This window comes from Prunus persica, chromosome G5 (assembly GCF_000346465.2).
Source record: "Prunus persica cultivar Lovell chromosome G5, Prunus_persica_NCBIv2, whole genome shotgun sequence".
Lineage (NCBI taxonomy): Eukaryota > Viridiplantae > Streptophyta > Magnoliopsida > Rosales > Rosaceae > Prunus > Prunus persica.
This window is the reverse complement of record NC_034013.1, coordinates 8,182,325-8,200,883: the sequence shown is the minus strand read 5'-3', so window position 1 is coordinate 8,200,883 and position 18,559 is coordinate 8,182,325. Positions and strand designations below refer to the sequence as shown.

Genomic DNA, 18,559 nt, shown 5'->3' with positions numbered 1-18,559 from the left:
TCTACGTCAACAAACATACCATAACGAGATGGTGAGTCGGTCAATATTTATTAGGGAGATTTTGGAAAAGCCCAAAGGAGAGAGAAAATTTTTAAAAGAAGCAAAAATGGACAAAATTGCCCTTGTTTATTTTTTGATTTCCTAAGAAATCCTTTACATTTGCATGTCTTTGGTTTGAAAGTTGAGAGGTTATTCCGTCTTTTTTCAAAAAGCTTTGGCTTTTTCCAAAAGTGAAAGTTTTTTTATGAGTAAAACCTAAATTTACTTATTTATTATATTATTATTCCCATTAGTTAATTTTTGTGTGTTCCTATTTTTACCCCCTTGAACGCTTTTGTTTTAACTCATTATTTAATGTTGTTTATGGGAATAAAAGCTAAGGTAAATAATAACAAGGGTATAAATATCACCTAAACCTTTAAATTTTACTTTTAACCACTTGAACTTTGTCAAAACCAAAAAAAAAAAAAAAAGAACTTTGTCAAGTGTTGTAATTTATCACCTATCTCTAACTTTGTTAAAATTTCAGTTACATCAATATTTTAAGGGCATTTTTTTCAATTCACTATAATATGCAAATTTAAAATTTGTAAACTAACAGAATTTATTTATTTATTTTTAAAACCTCCAAAGACTTCTCCCACTGCACTTGAACACCAATTCTCTGCCACCTCTACATACACCCTCCAAAATCCATCTCCTAGCTCTCCAATTTGCTAAAAAGTTCATCTCCTGGAGTAGCCAAGTTGCAATTGATTTCTATGTAGTAGCACTGCTCATGTTCTTGAAAAAAGTCAGATGATGAACAATATATTGTGAAAAGGAAAAAGACGAAAAATTTAGGGAGGGATAAATGAAAGAGAGTGGAGAGCTTGTGAAGAAAAGGAGAAGTAAATTGGAGAGGGTCTCGTGAAAGGGACTAATCCATCATCGAACTCTATTTGTGATTTTTGATGATGCTTGGTTTGGCTTTGCTTGGTGTGAACTGAGCATGAGAGAGAGTAGGGTATTTGCAGAGGGTGGATGGGAGATGGGATACTGGGCAGTGGGGTGTGTTTGGAAGGGGGTAGGGATAATTAGGTCTTGTTTTGTTTGTTTGTTTTATAAACATGTTAGTTTTAAAATTATAATAAATTGATGGAAAATAATATTTAAAAACTGAATTTAACAGAAGTTTTAACAGAGTTAGACTTAAGTGGTAAATTACAACACTTTACTTGTTTTCAGGTGGCAGTTATGCAAATTTCCCTAATAACAATTAGATTGGGAATTGATGTAGCCCATTGACAATTGTTCCACTAAGCAAACGTAATTAACTTATTATTTTAACCGAATTTCTAAAAAAAATTCTTCCAATTATCGTTTTGTATAAACCTGATTATTTTCTTATTTGGAGAATTTTAATGCTAGAATTAGGGATTATTGGTTGCAGGATTATTAATTGCATATATCAATTTGCCTCTTTTTTTTTTTTTTTTTTTTGGGGGTGAAAAGACGGGCCAAGCCCAAACGAAAACACTAAACTCGCGTGACTTGATTGCCAAGCAAGAACCCCAAAATCCTTGTATATATATCCTAACAGCTAGCGGGGCATTTCTCATTACGCCTCTCATTTTAACTCTCAGCGTATCCTTGCAACCCGCTATTTCACTCTCTTCTTCATTTTTCCATTTTCAACCCGCTAAACCCTACTTTGCTGCTCTTGTTGTTGTTATGGCCGATGAGTATTGGGATGTTTTGGGTGATCCTTATTACGCCACACGGATTCTCGAAATCTCCGAATTACCTGAAACCGCCGTGAAATCTCAATTGTGGCTAGACATCTACGCCACTGTCACACAAATTGTGTTGCCTTCGAATTTAGAGGACGATGAGGATTTGGAAGACCACTACAAAGTAATGATGTTAGAAGATGATCACATGGGCCAACCCACCGAGAGCTTCGATTACCACGACAAACTCGAGATTGACCTACTAACGGAGGACAGGTCCAAGTCATCGATTTTGGCTACCATATCCAAGGAGCTATCCAAGTCTATCCACGTCTCGTCCCAGGACCTTCGGTGCGTCGCTGCTACTATAGTCCATGACGCCTCACGGAGTCTTGTTGGGAGAGTGTGTACCAGCGGCAGCCGGGGGTTACGTGTGCATATGGAGGCGTGCATAAAGATTGATGCGATCGTTGAGGACGTGGCGGCGGATGATGAAGTGCAGCCCGCGTTTGTACCGGCGAGTAAATCTGCTATTGAGAAGCTGGAGAGGGTGAGAGTGGAAACGGCTGGGGTTTGTTGTTCGGTTTGTATAGCTGAGATTGCGGTGGGTTCGGAAGGTCGTGGTCTGCCATGTTCGCATATTTACCACGAGGCTTGCATCGTGGAGTGGTTGGAGAAAAGCCACTTCTGCCCTCTGTGTCGCTTCTCCTTGCCTGCCTAGTCCTCATCCTAGTCGATGATGAGGATGACGTGGAGTTTAGGGTTTCCACATTGAAATTTTCATGTATTTTATGTGATTCATTTCGTTGTTCTTTCAATTAAATTCTTAATTTCATTTCATGTAATCGGATTTATTGTTCCAATTCAGTTCTTTAATTCTACTTTTTGTTGTTGTGAGAATTGTCTAAGTGACTCTATATACAGTGCTGTGATTAGAATTTAGAGGCATGGATAAAGCTGAAATGACAAACAATTACAATTTATACTGCCTTACTGCATAAATCAAGCAACCATAATAATGTACAAATAAGGTGCGAAACTTGAATTATACAACAGCTGCAAGTAATGGTAAGCTTGTTAGATCGAAACTACCCGGTTAATACAAAGCACTCGTGAGACGGAAGCTTGTAGGGCAAGAAACTAGAGTTCAAAACAAGAAAAGATCAGATGCACAATAAGAAAACAATTAGAAGGTTTTGATTGACCAGTCTGATGAGCCACTAGCTTCCTCAAGTGGTCAGTCAGGTCTGTTTCTTCCAGCATTTGGAATGAATCACAACCACCATGGCTTCTCGGATAGTTCCTTTGAGAATACATACCGGAACCTTGAATTGTATGGCAACCACTCTATGATCTGAGATGCCTTCTTGCTGGATTTAAGGTCAATGCATTTATGTATTGAATCATTAAGCTTCTTATCAGCATTCTCAGTGACCCATTTGAGAAGATCATCGGAGCCAAAAGATGCTTCTCTTGCAAACCTTTCAAGTATCTTTGGCAGAAAAACTTTCCTTGACTTCTTTACCACTACATTTGCTTTAATAAACTCCTTCTTTGCCTCTTCAAGTTCATCTCTAACATTTGAGGCTGTGTATACTTTTAGCTACAAGTAATTGACAAGCAAATGTTAATGCCGTTAGCAATATAGTGGAAGCAGTATATCACTGATCAGAGTGTGTTTTTAGAAGAATGATTAACAATCAAAACAATTCAGTAGTAAAAGTTGCTACCATATGCTTTTGATTATAAAAAAAATTTAATCTGTTTTTAAAGTAGTTTTCTGCAGCAGTACCAGATTTCATTAAACATTGAGATAAGGCAGAAAAGATAAGTTATGAACAGAACATGTGCCAAAGCACTGTAATTGACCAATACACGTGTATAAAATTAGGGGAAAAGACTGAAAATAAGAACCTAACATTCATTAGACAATTATATATTAAATTTTCAATATAATGTGAAAACAGGACCAACAAAAGCAAAGTGGTTACCGCAGGATCAGAAAAGGCTCCAGTACAAAGAGCAAAGCAAACAAGGGGTTCAGAAACTGGAAGACCCAATTTGGAATTGCGAAGTTGTCTGTCTTCACCAAATTTTTTCCTCCAGGCAGTTGAAAGGAGGGTTTCAAGCCACTGGAAACACAAAAGTAGACCAAATGAGTATTCTCAAACATGGTATTTCTTATTCATATTAAAGAAAGAAAGAAGGAAAATGCACTGTTCAAGTTGTCATTCATAAGAAGAGCTCAAATAATTTGCCAAACCATTTAAATTATGAAATAAACGAAATAATTCAATGAATGTTAGCATTCCTCTTGCATTATCAGAGAAAGAGTAGTGAGTACCCGTCCAATTCGGGGTGTTTGGAAGCCAAATATGGATTGCTCTATGGCATTTGCACTGATAACTTGGCCCCCAATATTGTAAGCAGCCTGCACTATACCAAAAGGCTCATCATCTTTTTTCTTTTCTTTCCAAATTTAGAATACACAGATAGACCAATGCATTGGTTCTTTTTTCTTGCTTCAGTTATTTTAGATTCAACCATTTTTTTTGGGCATGAAAACCAAATATTTTGATAACTTCTCAAACATTGACAATAGAAAATGAAAAGGTACTTGAGCATTTTACGTAATGGCCAAAAAGGGAAAGATGATATTCTGATTGTCTTTAATGGGGATCTTCGAGTCCATGTCTTGAAAGGCAAGAGCAATAGACTTGAATATAAAGGAAAGAAACAAAGATCAAACCAACTAAAATTTAATTTTAAAATGGGATGAACCAATGAATGTATTAATCCATCTTCAGAAAGGAAAAAAAAAAAAAAACAAAATGATGCTTGGTGGACAGGACTTCAAGAGAAAGCAGTCATTTGTCATGAGATGCACAAGTCTTCTTAAGCTGCCACCAAAACCCATTGTACTAGCAAATAAGTGAATTACCTTGTGGAACAGAGCCAGCTTTCTTAGGGAGCTGTGGGGAATTCCATATGCTAAATGTGCCTGCACAAGGGTAAGGAGAAAATTAGACAGACTTACAAATCAATAAGAGAAAACCAATGGTTGGTTAAGAGACTTTTACATGCATAACAAGAGCATTGTACGTGTTGATCCAAAATGCAACTTGGGCATTCAATTCCATCAGAGTGACATTCACCCTCTCCAGTTGTTCAACCAAGATTCTGAAATTGAAACATGAAGTATATCTCGAGTCAGCACTCCTGATGAGGTAAAACATAAGAGGAGATCCAATGCAAATGCGTTAGCTGCATTTATGTGTATCTTAAACTATGTGCCCCACATACAGAAAATTAATAAGTGTACAAGTCATCACCCCGTCAACCATATTAGCATCCAAAAATTATGGATTTGTTGTTTAATCATATAGCTCTAAGATTTATGGGTTGCGAATTATTGTGCTCCAATATTAGAATGTTATTAAGCAGATTAAATAGAAACAAAAAGGTTAAATTTAGATAAGCATCCGTGGGGGAGATTTTTAAAGACAAAAATTAGAGGTTTGTAGTGGGCATGCTAGTCAGTGGTGTGCCCTTAACCTTTTCTTACCAACAACCTGAATTTAGTGCCGTTGACACACACAGGTTCTAAATAATTGAAATCAAACTTGTTCCAGTTAAATTCACAGTGACTCAAGGCAAAGGACATACCCTTGTTTTACTTCTACTATTGTAGAGTTATTTTTTGGGTGATTAGATTAAATGTAAAAAGCCAACCTGTAGTTATTGATGGCAAAAGAAGCATGAGGAAGCTTGCTCTTATCAGTAGATATCCAAGTTATTTCTACCATTGATTTTCCAGACCAATCTGGGGCATCTCCAACACCATGTCGAGGTTGTATAACATTAGTTGATGACCTCGACAACAAAGGTGATTTATTTTTTTCGATGTTCACAGACGCTGCATTGCACAGCCAACAATAAACAACAGCCATGCACCTGACCATTTCCTCAGATAACTTACTAGGGCACTGGTGGAGATGATCTTTCAGAGTTTGCAGCATAGAAGTTTTCTCCAGGGCTGGAACCCTTTCACGAACCTGGAAAATAAATGACTTGAAATCACTTCGACGAAATAGATCATTATATGACTGGCCAGTAACATGGAGGACATACTAACTTCAAAATCTTCAGCAATAGTAAGTAAGGGTATCAGAATATCCCCTGTTTTCATTTTGATTTCTCTGAGTGGCCTGAATGAGAAAATCACTCTGCACTGCCTATTAAAATTCTTTTTCACTAGTTTGATATATATTAACTAAATAAAATTGTTCAAAAAGGATCTAGAACTAAATTAATAATGAATGAGTATATTTCAGCCAAACTCAACACTTTGAACACAAATCCTATATGTGTGTGTATATATATATTATGTGTTACACAAGTAATGATCTTCAATAAAATGACACAAATACATTTAACAAATGTCCATCAGTGAAAGAACAAGAATAAACTTATGTTCTACCTTTGCTAGGTTTGAACAAGTCTTTGCAAAATCGATGTCACTTTTGTCACTGGATTGTGTAGTATGCCTAGTCTTTAAAGTTCTTTTTCCTGAGTCATCAATAGCAACTAGAGCTCGCAAATGTCTGAAAGGAAACTTTTTTGAGGAACAAAATGCACTTGAAATGATACTCGGATGTTTCCTGGATCCGTTCTTCATATGGGCAGGGGAAGCCACAACTGAGTTCTGCTCTGAAGGTGGCCTGCTAATGCATTGCTCAAAAATATTCCTATAGAGAGAGAGAACACGCTGCTCGCGGTTTGCAACTTCTTCTTCAAGTAATTCAATTTCAGAAATCAATTCCTTTGTCTAAACAAAAAAGAAATAAAACAATTTGCAGTCCTTAATTCCATATTCAAAGAATCGCAGTTAATAAGTGGAATGAGATATCAATAAGTAGATATAGCAAATTTGAAAAAAGAAAAAAAGAATCATATGTATATATACAGACACACACACACACACACATATTTGTATGTTTCATAGTACAGTTGACAATTCATGTTCTACACAGTGAAATTGGAATTTGCTATAATAGAGTTTTAGGCATGCAGAAAACAGAAGGCAATTAAATAATTGATGAAAAAGGTTCAGGTGCAACCACAGGAAAAGGTTCATTTGCATTGGTAGAAGACTGCTCTGTTTAGCTCAACAGTCCAAACTTTAAGAGTAATTTGATTGGGCCATGGAGATATGTATTTAAGTTGAAGTATGAAAAAACAAAAAACAAAAAGAACATGGATTAAGGATTTACAGCACTGCACCAAAGGCTTATGTGCTAACTAATAATTAAGAGTGTATTCAAAGCAGTTCTTTATATATAGTTGACGAAGTGTTAGTTAAATGTTGCATGTTATCATCATTTCCACACTAGATCAGCTGAAACATGAAGGTACGACATTGAGGCCTAAGTTAATAAGTAAACTACTGGATTATTCCGCAACAGCTCTTTAAAGTAAAATAAGAAAAGTTTAGTAACTACCTGGACAGAGAAATGCCTATGTCCAGGTGATAGAGTACTTGATGCTCGTCCCATTGCCCTCTCGAGCATATTGCGCATCGATTTCTCTTGCTGCAAACGCAACTGCAGCTGTTCGATCTGCAAAATTGTATACAGTTTTGGGTAAACCATATTATGCTCGCATCATAAATGACATGGAAAACCAACAGTTGTAATGGTTAGAGATTTGTCCAGTCCCCCTGACCAAGTCATGCATTCCATCCACTTTTGTAGACATGGCGTGCCTATAGTTTGGAAACCCAAATTTCCTATGTCAAAAGTAAAATAATTGTGGATTCAGATTCATACACATGTTCTATAGATAGGAACTTTGGAGGAACCTTGCACATTTTTCAGTAAGTCGAAATCTTACCCAGACTCCCCTACCACCAGAAATAAAAAAAGGATGGAAGCTGTATAACTTGAAATGTTTGGAATATCTAGTCTATAACTACCCAATGCTTGCAACAAATTTCCAATTAAAGATAAGTTAACTGTGAAGCATACTACAACCATATTAATCTCAGCCACACCTCATGCTATTGAAAGATTTATCGAAACACAATTTTGAAAGACAGAGAAATTGAATTCCATTTCTTACATCTTTTTCCAAAGAGGCTCTGTGGTTTGATGGCATATTCTTGTTAATATAAACAGGATTGTCATGCCAAGGACTTTGTCCCCTAGACGCACTTGTTGAAGGTGATGACACCTGTTAAATTCATGAAGAAAACAGTAAGCATCTTTGTTTAAATCCAATTAAAAATAAGATTCAATCTGCAGTCAGTTATGAATTTATACATTGTCAAGTTGGAGCATACCAATATGGAAGAAGACCTATCAATATAGCAGGAGACAATTATTATTTTAACTTCAACTGGTTAAGTGATTTCACCTGCATTTCATTTTGGTCCTTCTTCGCAGAAACTCGACTTCTTGGAACATTTAAGTTCCTGTCAGAAGCACTGCAAGGAAAAGGGAGAACGACATAAATTTCAAAAGTGAAACCGAAACATGACGATTCCAACATGTATGAGAAGAGAAAATTATCAATCTCTTTGATTCAATCACTGCAAAACAGCCTTACCCAAGTCTTTTGATGGTCACTGCTCACTAAATCTTTTTCTTCCTAATACACACATCTATGATCACACTGTTCTATGATATGCCAACAATCTTACTTAAAAATCACAAAACACAAATAAAAACTTGTAAGAAAAACAAATAAAGGATACCTAAAGAACTCAAACAGTCAAACCTCTTGGAGTGGAATTTTCTTTCCCTGATGCAGCACACATAAAGAAAATACATTTCCTTGTAATAAAATTACAGAAATCATGGGATTTAGAAAAGAAAAAAAATTCCTAAAAACTTAAAAGCCATAAAAAGTAGATACTAACCTAAGAGATTATATCATCATATATCATAATACAACACACAAAAATCCATAACCAACCATGAAATGAAGGAGATAGAAATGCAAATATCCACCTCATAGAAAAACAAAAGATGCACTTAACAATAATAATAACAACATTGATTTGAGTATTAAAACTGCACCTCTTAGAACGCCTGTGCTGGGCATGAACAGCTGAGGGTGCCCAAGAATCTCCATTCTCACCCTTCCCACCTGCTTGTTCTTCAGATTCTTCTTTTTCTTCATCTATGTTACACATAAAACCAACCATTCTTCTATTATATATACTTTTTCTAAGAAAACCCACAAAACATTCACGTGATTCCTTCCTTCTTCAACTATCAAATACTATATATACACACACATACTTTTCCTGTGCACAAACTACGAATTACAAGTCCGAGAGACAAAAAGGAAACTTGGCAGACAGAGATTATGTGAAAAATATGTGAAATGGGTTAAGAAGGAAAGAGAGAATAATTATAATAGAGTATTTCTGAATGGGTATTGCTTGAATTTATGAGCTTGAACTTTGAATGATTCTGAAGAATTGAAGAGGTTTTCATAATTTGAAAAGCAAATAATGTACAAGTACAACAAAGGTAGCTTGCAGGGCCACTGCTGGGACTAATAAATTTCTTTACTTTTGGGTCGTTGAGAGCATTCAATTTGAGAAGTTAATCAGCCGATGAGTCAAGTCTCTCTCTTGATTTTGAATCTGCGTGGTGGGCCCGGAGGTGACGGTGGTCGTGCCTGCTTCCCGCCAATTCAAGCCCAAGAACAAAAAACCAAAAACACTTGATTTGGCCTGCCACAGGACCATGATGAATTCAAGGATCGGCTAAAGAGTTTTATTTTCTTCTTTGGGCTTGAGTTGGATAATGCACTATGCAAAACCAATCCAATTTAGTTGAGCTTGGGTTCAAAGTCTATGGCTTTGCTTGGTTGCTTAGACATTAGGCGGACGTCAAGCCCATACAGGAATTTGAAGGACCTAGGTAAACAACTTCAAAGTCTATCACATTGCTAGGTTGAAGTCAATGGTGTATCAAATTTCTATTTTTTTTCTGTTAAGTTTCATTATTAGTTTTATTTTCTTTGAAATAATTAGATAGGAAATGGAATTTGGTCCATAGTTTCCCCTTACGCTTAGGGTTTAGAAGATTTACTTCCTAGTTGTGCAGTTAACAATTCCTTCTACAATTTGGACTTTCATACTTTCCTTTTTTTTTTTTTTTTTGTTTTACACATGTAACCGCTATATAAACCTCATTATAGAGAAGAATGCAATACATAAAATTCTCCAAATATACCACCAAACCAACTGAAATTGTGTTTTGGGTCAGCCATCTAAAAGAATATTTTATTTTGATAATGGGAAGTGCTTGGAGGCTTTTGTTTTCTTTGTTTTGCATTCAAATCCTTGCAGCGAGTGTGGTTGCAAGGAATATAGTGAGTGTGCGGTATGACGAGGAGGGAAAGAACTTAGCTTTTGGGAAGGGAGGGGGATTTGGCGGTGAAGGTGGTGGTTTTGGAGGCGGTGTTGGTAGTGGTCTTGGGAGTGGTCTTGGTGGTGGCATTGGTAAAAGTGGCAGGGTACGCGGTGGTGGAGCTGGTGGTGGCTTTGGAAAAGGACGACGCATTCTTAAGGGGGGTGGGGGTGGGGGTGGGGGTGGGGGTCGTGGTGGAGGAAGAGCTGGTGGTGGCAAGCATGGTGAATTCCATGGTGGTGTACATGGTGGAGCTAGGGGTAGAGTTCACAGCAATGCTGGTGGTGGACTTGGAAAAGGTGCACTACAACAGACAGTGTTATTAATGGCATTTTATTGCACTTTTGCCATATTCCTATAAAACATAAGCAGCGGTTCAGCACTAGTTGACCAAAACAATTGCTATAAGAAGAAGCAAAAGCATTGTGCGCAGGCGTTACAAATTGGAGCAGGAGTCTGAATCTCTCAATTGATTATTATTATTAGTTTTTTTTTTTATAATCAACCTCAATTGATTCTTTATGCAACAATACTCATAGCTAAGATCTTTTTTATTTTTTATTTTTCATTTTTTAGGGTGCTATTGTAACCATGTTCGAACATACGAGAACACTCTTCTCGTTTCAATTTTAATGCCAAAGTCACCAAAAGAAAGACAAATTTGAAAACTGATCAAAAGGATTAATTCTTGAAATTTGGTCCGAGTTTCCTTTATGCTGAGAGAAAATTTGCCTTCCAATGTTTTATCTTACTAGTACTTGGCTTATGCTCTAGTCATATCTAGCTGCCTATGCTAGAATGTGTGTATTATTGTTATTGTTATATTATGCCTTCATTCAAGTGTAATTTGTCTCAAATGTATTTTTATAAGAGATGAGTGTAGAATATTTATTTTTTTTTATTCAGAAAAAACGATAATAATTATTGATAAAACAGAACAAAGTACAAAGTAACTATAATGCCGAATATGGGTACAATATCTTCTCCTAGTTGAAAAAGGACTTGGGGGTATTAGAGAGGGCTTTTTTGGATTTCAACTACCTACTGGTTTATAGAATAACTATTTTACAAGTGTCAATAAAACGCGGTAATTGAATTTGAGCTCAACTCCAATTTTATTTTCCAACCCGCTATAATTTTTGATATATTATAAATATCTTTGTTTATGCATACCATATTGAAGTCACGTTCTAATCTGGTTGGGTGTTTGGCAGACATAATGAGGCCAATAACCATTCCAATGAAACTCCATTGAGGCCAATTCAAGTAGGAAGATATACGTACAAAAAACAAAAGAAACTCATCATGTCTGGCTCATTCTAGGGTTTAGAGCTTTCAAGTGATGTGCCCATGGTGGCAGCCATGTTATTAATAAGATTAGTGCATTAGGGTTAGACGAGCTGGGAAAAATGGGGTATTATTAGAATAATAGTGGGTGGGAAGAGTAGTTTGATATTTTCAATTTCCCTTTTTCCAATACATAATTTTTCATAATTTTCCCAGTAATAATTCAAAAGTTTTACCTACTTAATTTATGATCTTCGTCCTACTCCTTTCCTTATAATGTTGTATTGTTAACACCATATAGCACAAGACCTATCTACTTATATAAGGGCTCGTTTGGGAGTGATTCTGGATAGATCAAAAAATATTTTTATGGAGAATCACTTCTCCAAATAATCACTTTAAGTGGTTTTAAGTGATTTTATGGAGAATCACATGAGAGGTGCTTCTACCCAGAATAACTTAAAATCACTTAAAGTGATTATATAGAGAAGCACATAATCACTCTCAAATGAGCCTTATATACCATATAATGATCATTATGTATATGCATGGAAGATGTTTTATGACCTTTTCCAACACATATGCTTCTCTTTGAGATTGTATGCATTTTAGAAAGGCTTATTTACTGTAGTGCCTCCTGAAACAATAATCAAATCTCATTTTACCCTCTGAAAGTTAAAGTGGCCCAGAGTGCCCCCTTGACCAAGGTTTAGTGTTTCACTTTACCCTACATCGTGAATTCTATTAAAGATTCTGTTAAAAATAATGAGGTGGAATGAATGAGACCTACTCTCTTGTTGAAATCTATGTCATGTAAGTGCCACGTGTGGAAAAGAAGAAAAAAAAAACTTCTCTCTCCCCTTTTCTCTTCTCTCTCCCTATTTCTCTTTGTACCGAAACTCTTCCCCCACCAACCCACTGGAGACAGCCACCACTCCTCACCCCACCCCACCCAAACAACCACCCACCCACGACAAAGCCCAGCCCTTTCCTCTCTCTCTCTCTCTCTCTCTCTCTCTCTCTCTCTCTCTCTCTCTCTCTCTGTGGGTCTAGTGAGAAAAAAATAAAACACAGCAATATACTGATATTCACTGTTTTTGTGGTGAGAATTGAGAAATAAAAAAGTAGAGGCTGAGAAATTTTGGGAGGGGATGATAGGCACTCTGATTTTTGGGTATTGAAGGGGAGGGTGTGGGGAGGGAGTGTTAGATAGGGGTGTGTGTGTTGAGAATTTAGGATGAGGAGCAGAGGGAAGGGTGGTGAGGAGAAAGACGAGAAGAAGAAAAAGGGGGAGAGAGAGATGTTTTAAAAATATTTAATTTTCAATTATAAAAATATGGTTATTATTTTACAGACATGAGCTTTTGTGGTACACATTTCAGCAACAGGGAGGGTCCCATTCGTGCCATATCAACATTTTTAACAGAATATTTAACAAAGGTAACGGTGGGGGCAAAGTGAACTACCAAACTTTTGTCAAGGGGACACTCTATGTCACTTTAAGTTTTAAGGGGTAAAGTGATATTTGATTATAGTTTCAGAGACATTACAGTAAATAAGTCTTTTAGAAATAAAATATGCTTTGGAAATAACCTTTTCTCCAACTTTTTCTCCACATTCCTCACATAAAATGAGAGTGTCATTGTGCGAGTGATGACAATTGGGGGGACTCATAAGAACACATTTTAATGGGGAATGCTAGCAACCTTCTCTCTAACCTTTTCTTTTGGACCTTCTCCATTCTCTTCATGACAAGTGTCACTTCCCTTACACTTAAAATAATATCTTTAATGCATCACACAAATTAATTTTTTTTTTTAAGTTTACTCTTATTGAATGTATTAACTCTTTTTAATAACAAGGTAGTTTTTTTTACAACTTTCTTACTACCTTGTTAAAAAATTAAATAAGAAAATAAAAACTGATGTTTTTTTGTTTTTTTATTTTTTCTTCCAAAGAGGACGTATGTTTTGTTAAACACAAAATAATGATGATATCACTTTCATGATAACAATGTCATGAAACAAACTTTATTAAATTTTTTTTTTTAAATGACGTTTTTCGTTATCTTTTTTTCTTATTTAATTTTTAACAATATGCTAAGGAAATTGTAATAAAATTTGGATAAGTTGAAGGAATTATAAAAGATAATACATTTAATAAGGGTAAACTTGGAAAACAAAAACTAACTTGTGTGATGCATTAATGATATTGTTTTATATGTAAGGAAAGTGACACTTGTCATGAGGAGAATGGAGAATGTCCAAAAGAGAAGGTTAGAGAGAAAGTTGTTAGCATTCCTCTCATGTGAGAGTGTGGACATTGGCTAAATGAAGTCCATGTAATTGAAGTCCCACAAATATACTTAACTATTTTGCCATAAAAAAAATAATAATAAGGGTAGAGTGTGTGTGAATAATAATTCTCAAGAATAAACACAGCTTTGGGTTATCTTCTGTAGACGTCCCTGAATTTGGCCCCCAGTTGCAATTGGGTTCCTAAACTTTTTTTTTTTTAGGCCATTAAGTCATCCAACTCTCTCATTCATTCCAATTGAGTCATTCTGTCACTTGGGCTGTTAATTTGAGGGCTAAAACAGTCCATTTCAATTAAAATATTTTAAATTTTAAAAATTAAAGGAAAAAAGAGAAAAAAATTAAATAAACTTAAAAATTAAAAAAATTAAAAAAAAAACCCCTATCTCTTTTGCAACCTATTCCCCCCTCCTTATCCCACCCCCCTCAAAACCCAGATCTCAACCCAACCTGCAACCCACCCCCCATCTCCCGACCTGCAACCCATCTCCCCGCCTCAGAATGTCAAATGAAATAGGTCTTGCTTGGTGCTTGCACTAAGCAAGGCGGTCGAAGAAGGCCGCAAATGGAAGCAACCGATGCTTTGGTCATTTAGTTAACTTCTTGCTGCCAGTCCGTGCTTGCTATCATGCTGATAAAAGCAGGGGTTGCTGGTGGGTTGGGATCGCTCCTCTAGTTGAAGTATTGGGCCCTTTTTTCGTTGCCTAGGTTACAACTTCGGAATACCCCAAAAGGGAATTTTGCTATGTTTGGAACTCTATACAAGGAGCTGGCTCTAAGATCTAATCTTATTAATCCCCTGTTGTGCATATGTAAATAGAGCCAAGTAAATCCTATGTGGTTTCTACCAATCACAAAATGTTTGATATGGATGTGTATTGTAAACTTGTGAAGATGAAAGTAGGGTTGTTAGGGTTGATGATGGATGAAGAAGGTGGAGTTGGGGTCAATGATGGATGAAGAACCTAAAAGGACGCTTTTACCCTCTTACTTTGATAAATAAATTGACAGAGTTGGACGGTAGGATCCAATTGATACTATTTATCGAGTTAATAGATGTAATTGCCTCAAAAATAAATTTACAAATCTAATTGCAATTGGGGGCCAAGTTCATATATGTCTACAGTAGATAACCCGTTAACAAATAGTGATATGGACCAAACTGTTATAAAATGAACTGGGATATGTGCGAATATTGAGCTGCACGTAAAGTAGATGAGACACAGCATTTAACGAGGTTCGGCTATGCCTACGTCCTCGGAGAGCAGCAGCAGTAACTTTTCACTATATGAAATAATATAGCTACAAATTTAGTGTTTACAATATGTATGACTCACTCAATTTTCTCTCTTGGAGAATTTCTTTCTTGCTCTCTTTTCTCTCAACTCACTCACACTCTTTCTTCCTTCTCTTCCTCTTCTCTATGTGTAAACTTCTCTTGATGGAGGTATCTATTTATAGGCCTAAGACATTGGTTGTTCACCTCACAATATAATTGGTAGACAACATCATTAATATTCTTCAATCAACAACATCATTAATATTCTTCAATCAACAACATCATTAATATTCTTCAATTAATTGGGTAGTGGTTTGGTTTGGTGGGTGTGTGGTTAGGTTTAGTGGGTGTTAGTTGGCTATGTGGGCTTCACCTATTCTTCTTTACTTATTCTTCTTTACAACACTCCCCCTTGGAGACCACATGTCCCTAGATTGGTTGCCTCATTAAAACCTTGCTTGGAGAAAAACCCAGTGAGGTAGAAAACTGATGGAAGGAAGAAAAAAGAGTACAGCAATCTGTATAGCATACTTCTGGATGCTCCCCCTGATTAATATCTCCCCCTGATGTCTTCATGACTATCTTTTGGAGTGAGAATCTTTCGGAGTGAGTGGAGGATATAGCCATTAATAATTCTCGTAGTTGAGTAAGTAAATATATTTCCAGTGAGCTATCTCTATGTAAATCATAGAAATTTTCAGAGTCCGCGTTTTTAACAAAACTTGGGCTATTTGTAAGTTCACTTGAAAGAATATGCTCGTACATGGTGTTATGCGGAGATAGCATCAAATATACCTCACATCATCCCAAAATGATGGTGATGGAGTTGAGCCATATCTGGAAAATATGATGTCCGGTCCAATATACTTCCGGAAAATCATTAAAGTGTCCAACGGATAATCCTCATAAAAATGCTTCAATACTTTCTTAGTATAAGCAAGAATCTCGTTGGCATAATGCTCGATCCTTAAGTCGAGACAAATATTTCGTGAATTTTGCAGAAGCTTTAATGTGTTGCAATCACATTATAATCAATGTACTCACTGAGGTAATTTATGCATATTAATATTGAGTACAAATTTTGTGCTTGAAGCACATGTCCTTTAGGGACTTGCTTTATGCAATGTCAATCCTCTCAACGGATTTTGTTTAAAAGGGATTAAACTTTATGACACATTATATAGCTTTAACCCAGCTATTTATACATCTTTAGGAAATCGCTTCTGGCGATATGCTCTGTGCATTTAATAACCCTTAAAGATAATATGTTAGTCTCCGTAATTGTGTAATAAGGGGGGCACAATTGAATCTGTAAATATGGAGAAAACCCAACATTCCTTGTTTCTGCCAGAAACAGTGTGTCATACAAAGTAGGTATATTCCCTTTTATTTCGAACACCCAAGTATAAGTTTCAGTATTAACATCTTTTGGGGTTCGTACTGTGGGTTTGTTCTTTCACGTTCATTCTCATCTATAATGGAATTACCTCGTTCCATTTTGGCCAATGATATTGTCGACATTTAATAATTGAACGTGGTTCCAATCAACACAGCCCATTGATGATTTGAGTAGCTACTCCAAAATTAAAAATTGTCATTCATCAATTCATGATCCCACCATTCTCATTTGCATGCGCATGCATCAATTATAAGCATTTCTTTGCTTTTGGGTACCCAAGCCACTTCATGGGGCTTTTATTATGTGAGAATGTGGATTATAACATCCAATGGAGCGTTATTTTACATAGGGCGTGGAAAATCTCCATTTAGGGAGTTGGAACATTTAGAACCCATATATCTGTCATGCTGCAGGCATGCCACAGATTAATACATACATGTCAATTAATTTATGGAACTTTAACCCATATAATTTGCTACGCATTAGGCGTGCACAATATCAATATTGACATGTTAAAGGATTGTCCTTTCGGGACTTCAATCCACATCATTTGCTACGCAACAGGCGTGCATCATATTGATCACTCCTATACCCATATTCTGTTCTTATGGGACTTTAATCTGTGCAGTGTATTATCAATGTATCCAACTTGCAATCTGTAAAATTTGCATTAATAATTCATGGATACATACAAGCCATTCTTTTGGAACAGACTTATCTCCCCATTTGGTTACCTTTCAAGATAAAATATCAAATAAGTATATAAGCATAAAATAACACAAGTATTGCTTACATCCTTAGGTGGGAGAAACTTTTCTCAAGTATCATTCAAGCTCATATCGACCCAGTAAATATAATGTAGCGCTTGATGATCTAGTTATATCCTGCAAGAGCAAAAATCACAACTCTTTTGTCTGTCAAAAACAAATAACCCTCAGAGTTAGGATCACTTCATGGATTCTTTCTTCAGATGTTCATTCTAAAGAAATAAAATCTCTTATGAACAGAGAGTTACAAAAAGAGAAAAAATGCAAAAAAAAATGTGATATTGATTGCAAGGTAAGGTAAGCAATCAGGGAAGGAAGCTAGTGGGAGCAGACAACAAGCTCAGCAATCAAGGAAGGAAGCTGGTGGGAGCAAACAACCAGCTCTCATTTCTCCTAGTCTAGAAGAACTTCCGGAGATTAGAGCATAAGGTCGCCTTCACAGTTCCCTGATGTGGCGGAAACGTGATCAGGGATAGTCTCGCTTCCTGAATGGATGATCAGAGATAGTCTTGCTTCTCGGGCATATTGAGTGCTCACTGATAAGAAAAATAAGTAGATATCGCATCACTAGGTATGGAGAAAACTGGATGTCTTCTGCAAAGAAAATTTCGTTAGTAACACATTTATACACAAATACAATGAATAGGTAGAACCGGTGAATTTCAAATTAACCATAGGAAAATTGCAAGATTCTCGGGATACTTTTGAAAAAGTAGCTCCGTGAAATCTGTAAAGCAAGATCAGCGTAAAGCAAGATCAGCTTTGACGAAAATAATACTTTGAAAACGCCGAAAGTGCCGACAAACATTAATGGAGGTCACGTGAAGTTTTGGAATCTGGGAAAGAAAAAGAGAATATGGGGATCCGAGAAGATATTGGGATCCTGAAAAACTGTAGCCATATTTCCTCCTATAGATATTGCCTTTGCAAAACTTGATTGGAGCAACTGCGTTTCAACTTAACTTCCTTCATTTTCTGAAACTTTAGTTTTCTTAAGACTTTCTTCGAAACCTTCTTAAAAATGGCTTCCTCTTCTTCCTGCCCAAATTATTTCAATTTAAATGATACTCCCATAACAACCAGTGACGCCCAAGTTTGGCGTTCATCCTTTGTATCCAAAAATCGTCATCTCACAGTTAATGATTCTGTGATGATGAATGATGCTACTGCTGTCATAGTAGCTAGGAATTTCATTACTCCAATGGATGAAATGCTGTTAACAGGGAGATCAGAGGAAGAGGCTATTGATGACTCAATGGCTTTTAGCATTCAGAGTGCTGCTTCTGTTTCTAACATGGCTGATCGTTTGCGTGCTAGAGCAAACGAGGTTCAGAATTTAACAACTGAAAATTCGTCTCTCCAAAGAATGCTTCA

General features: G+C 36.3%; 3 protein-coding genes across 4 annotated transcripts; 2 read left to right on the top strand and 1 right to left on the bottom strand.

Annotated features, from left to right (window-relative positions):
* LOC18777681 (E3 ubiquitin-protein ligase AIP2) lies at positions 1,714–2,433 on the top strand. Its single transcript, XM_007210411.2, has one exon. It carries the CDS (start codon positions 1,714–1,716, stop codon positions 2,431–2,433), a length of 720 nt encoding a protein of 239 aa, XP_007210473.2.
* LOC18777574 lies at positions 2,677–9,229 on the bottom strand. 2 transcript variants are annotated; one of them, XM_007210810.2, is made up of 11 exons: positions 8,792–9,229; positions 8,127–8,196; positions 7,833–7,943; positions 7,214–7,330; positions 6,193–6,540; positions 5,445–5,767; positions 4,793–4,892; positions 4,654–4,713; positions 4,057–4,143; positions 3,704–3,844; positions 2,677–3,315 (listed from the first exon to the last, which is right to left on the bottom strand). In XM_007210810.2, the coding sequence occupies exons 1-11, from the start codon at positions 8,917–8,919 to the stop codon at positions 2,986–2,988; spliced, it is 1,815 nt and encodes a 604-aa protein (XP_007210872.1). In that variant the 5' UTR covers positions 8,920–9,229; the 3' UTR covers positions 2,677–2,985. The 2 variants fall into 2 exon arrangements, with proteins under 2 accessions (XP_007210872.1, XP_020419051.1); XM_020563462.1 differs by lacking the exon at positions 8,792–9,229 and having other exon boundaries at positions 8,053–8,142.
* Positions 10,023–10,499, top strand: LOC109949328 (glycine-rich protein 5-like). Its single transcript, XM_020564731.1, has one exon. It carries the CDS (start codon positions 10,023–10,025, stop codon positions 10,497–10,499), a length of 477 nt encoding a protein of 158 aa, XP_020420320.1.

Coding starts and splice junctions, on each gene's coding strand:
- LOC18777681 (XM_007210411.2), top strand. CDS start 1,714: ATGGCCGATGAGTATTGGGATGTTTTGGGTGATCCTTATTACGCCACA.
- LOC18777574 (XM_007210810.2), bottom strand. CDS start 8,919: ATGGTTGGTTTTATGTGTAACATAGATGAAGAAAAAGAAGAATCTGAA. Junction 8,197..8,791: donor CAGCACAGGCGTTCTAAGAG/GTGCAGTTTTAA, acceptor TTTTCCTTGCAG/TGCTTCTGACAGGAACTTAA. Junction 7,944..8,126: donor AGGACCAAAATGAAATGCAG/GTGAAATCACTT, acceptor TGAATTTAACAG/GTGTCATCACCTTCAACAAG.
- LOC109949328 (XM_020564731.1), top strand. CDS start 10,023: ATGGGAAGTGCTTGGAGGCTTTTGTTTTCTTTGTTTTGCATTCAAATC.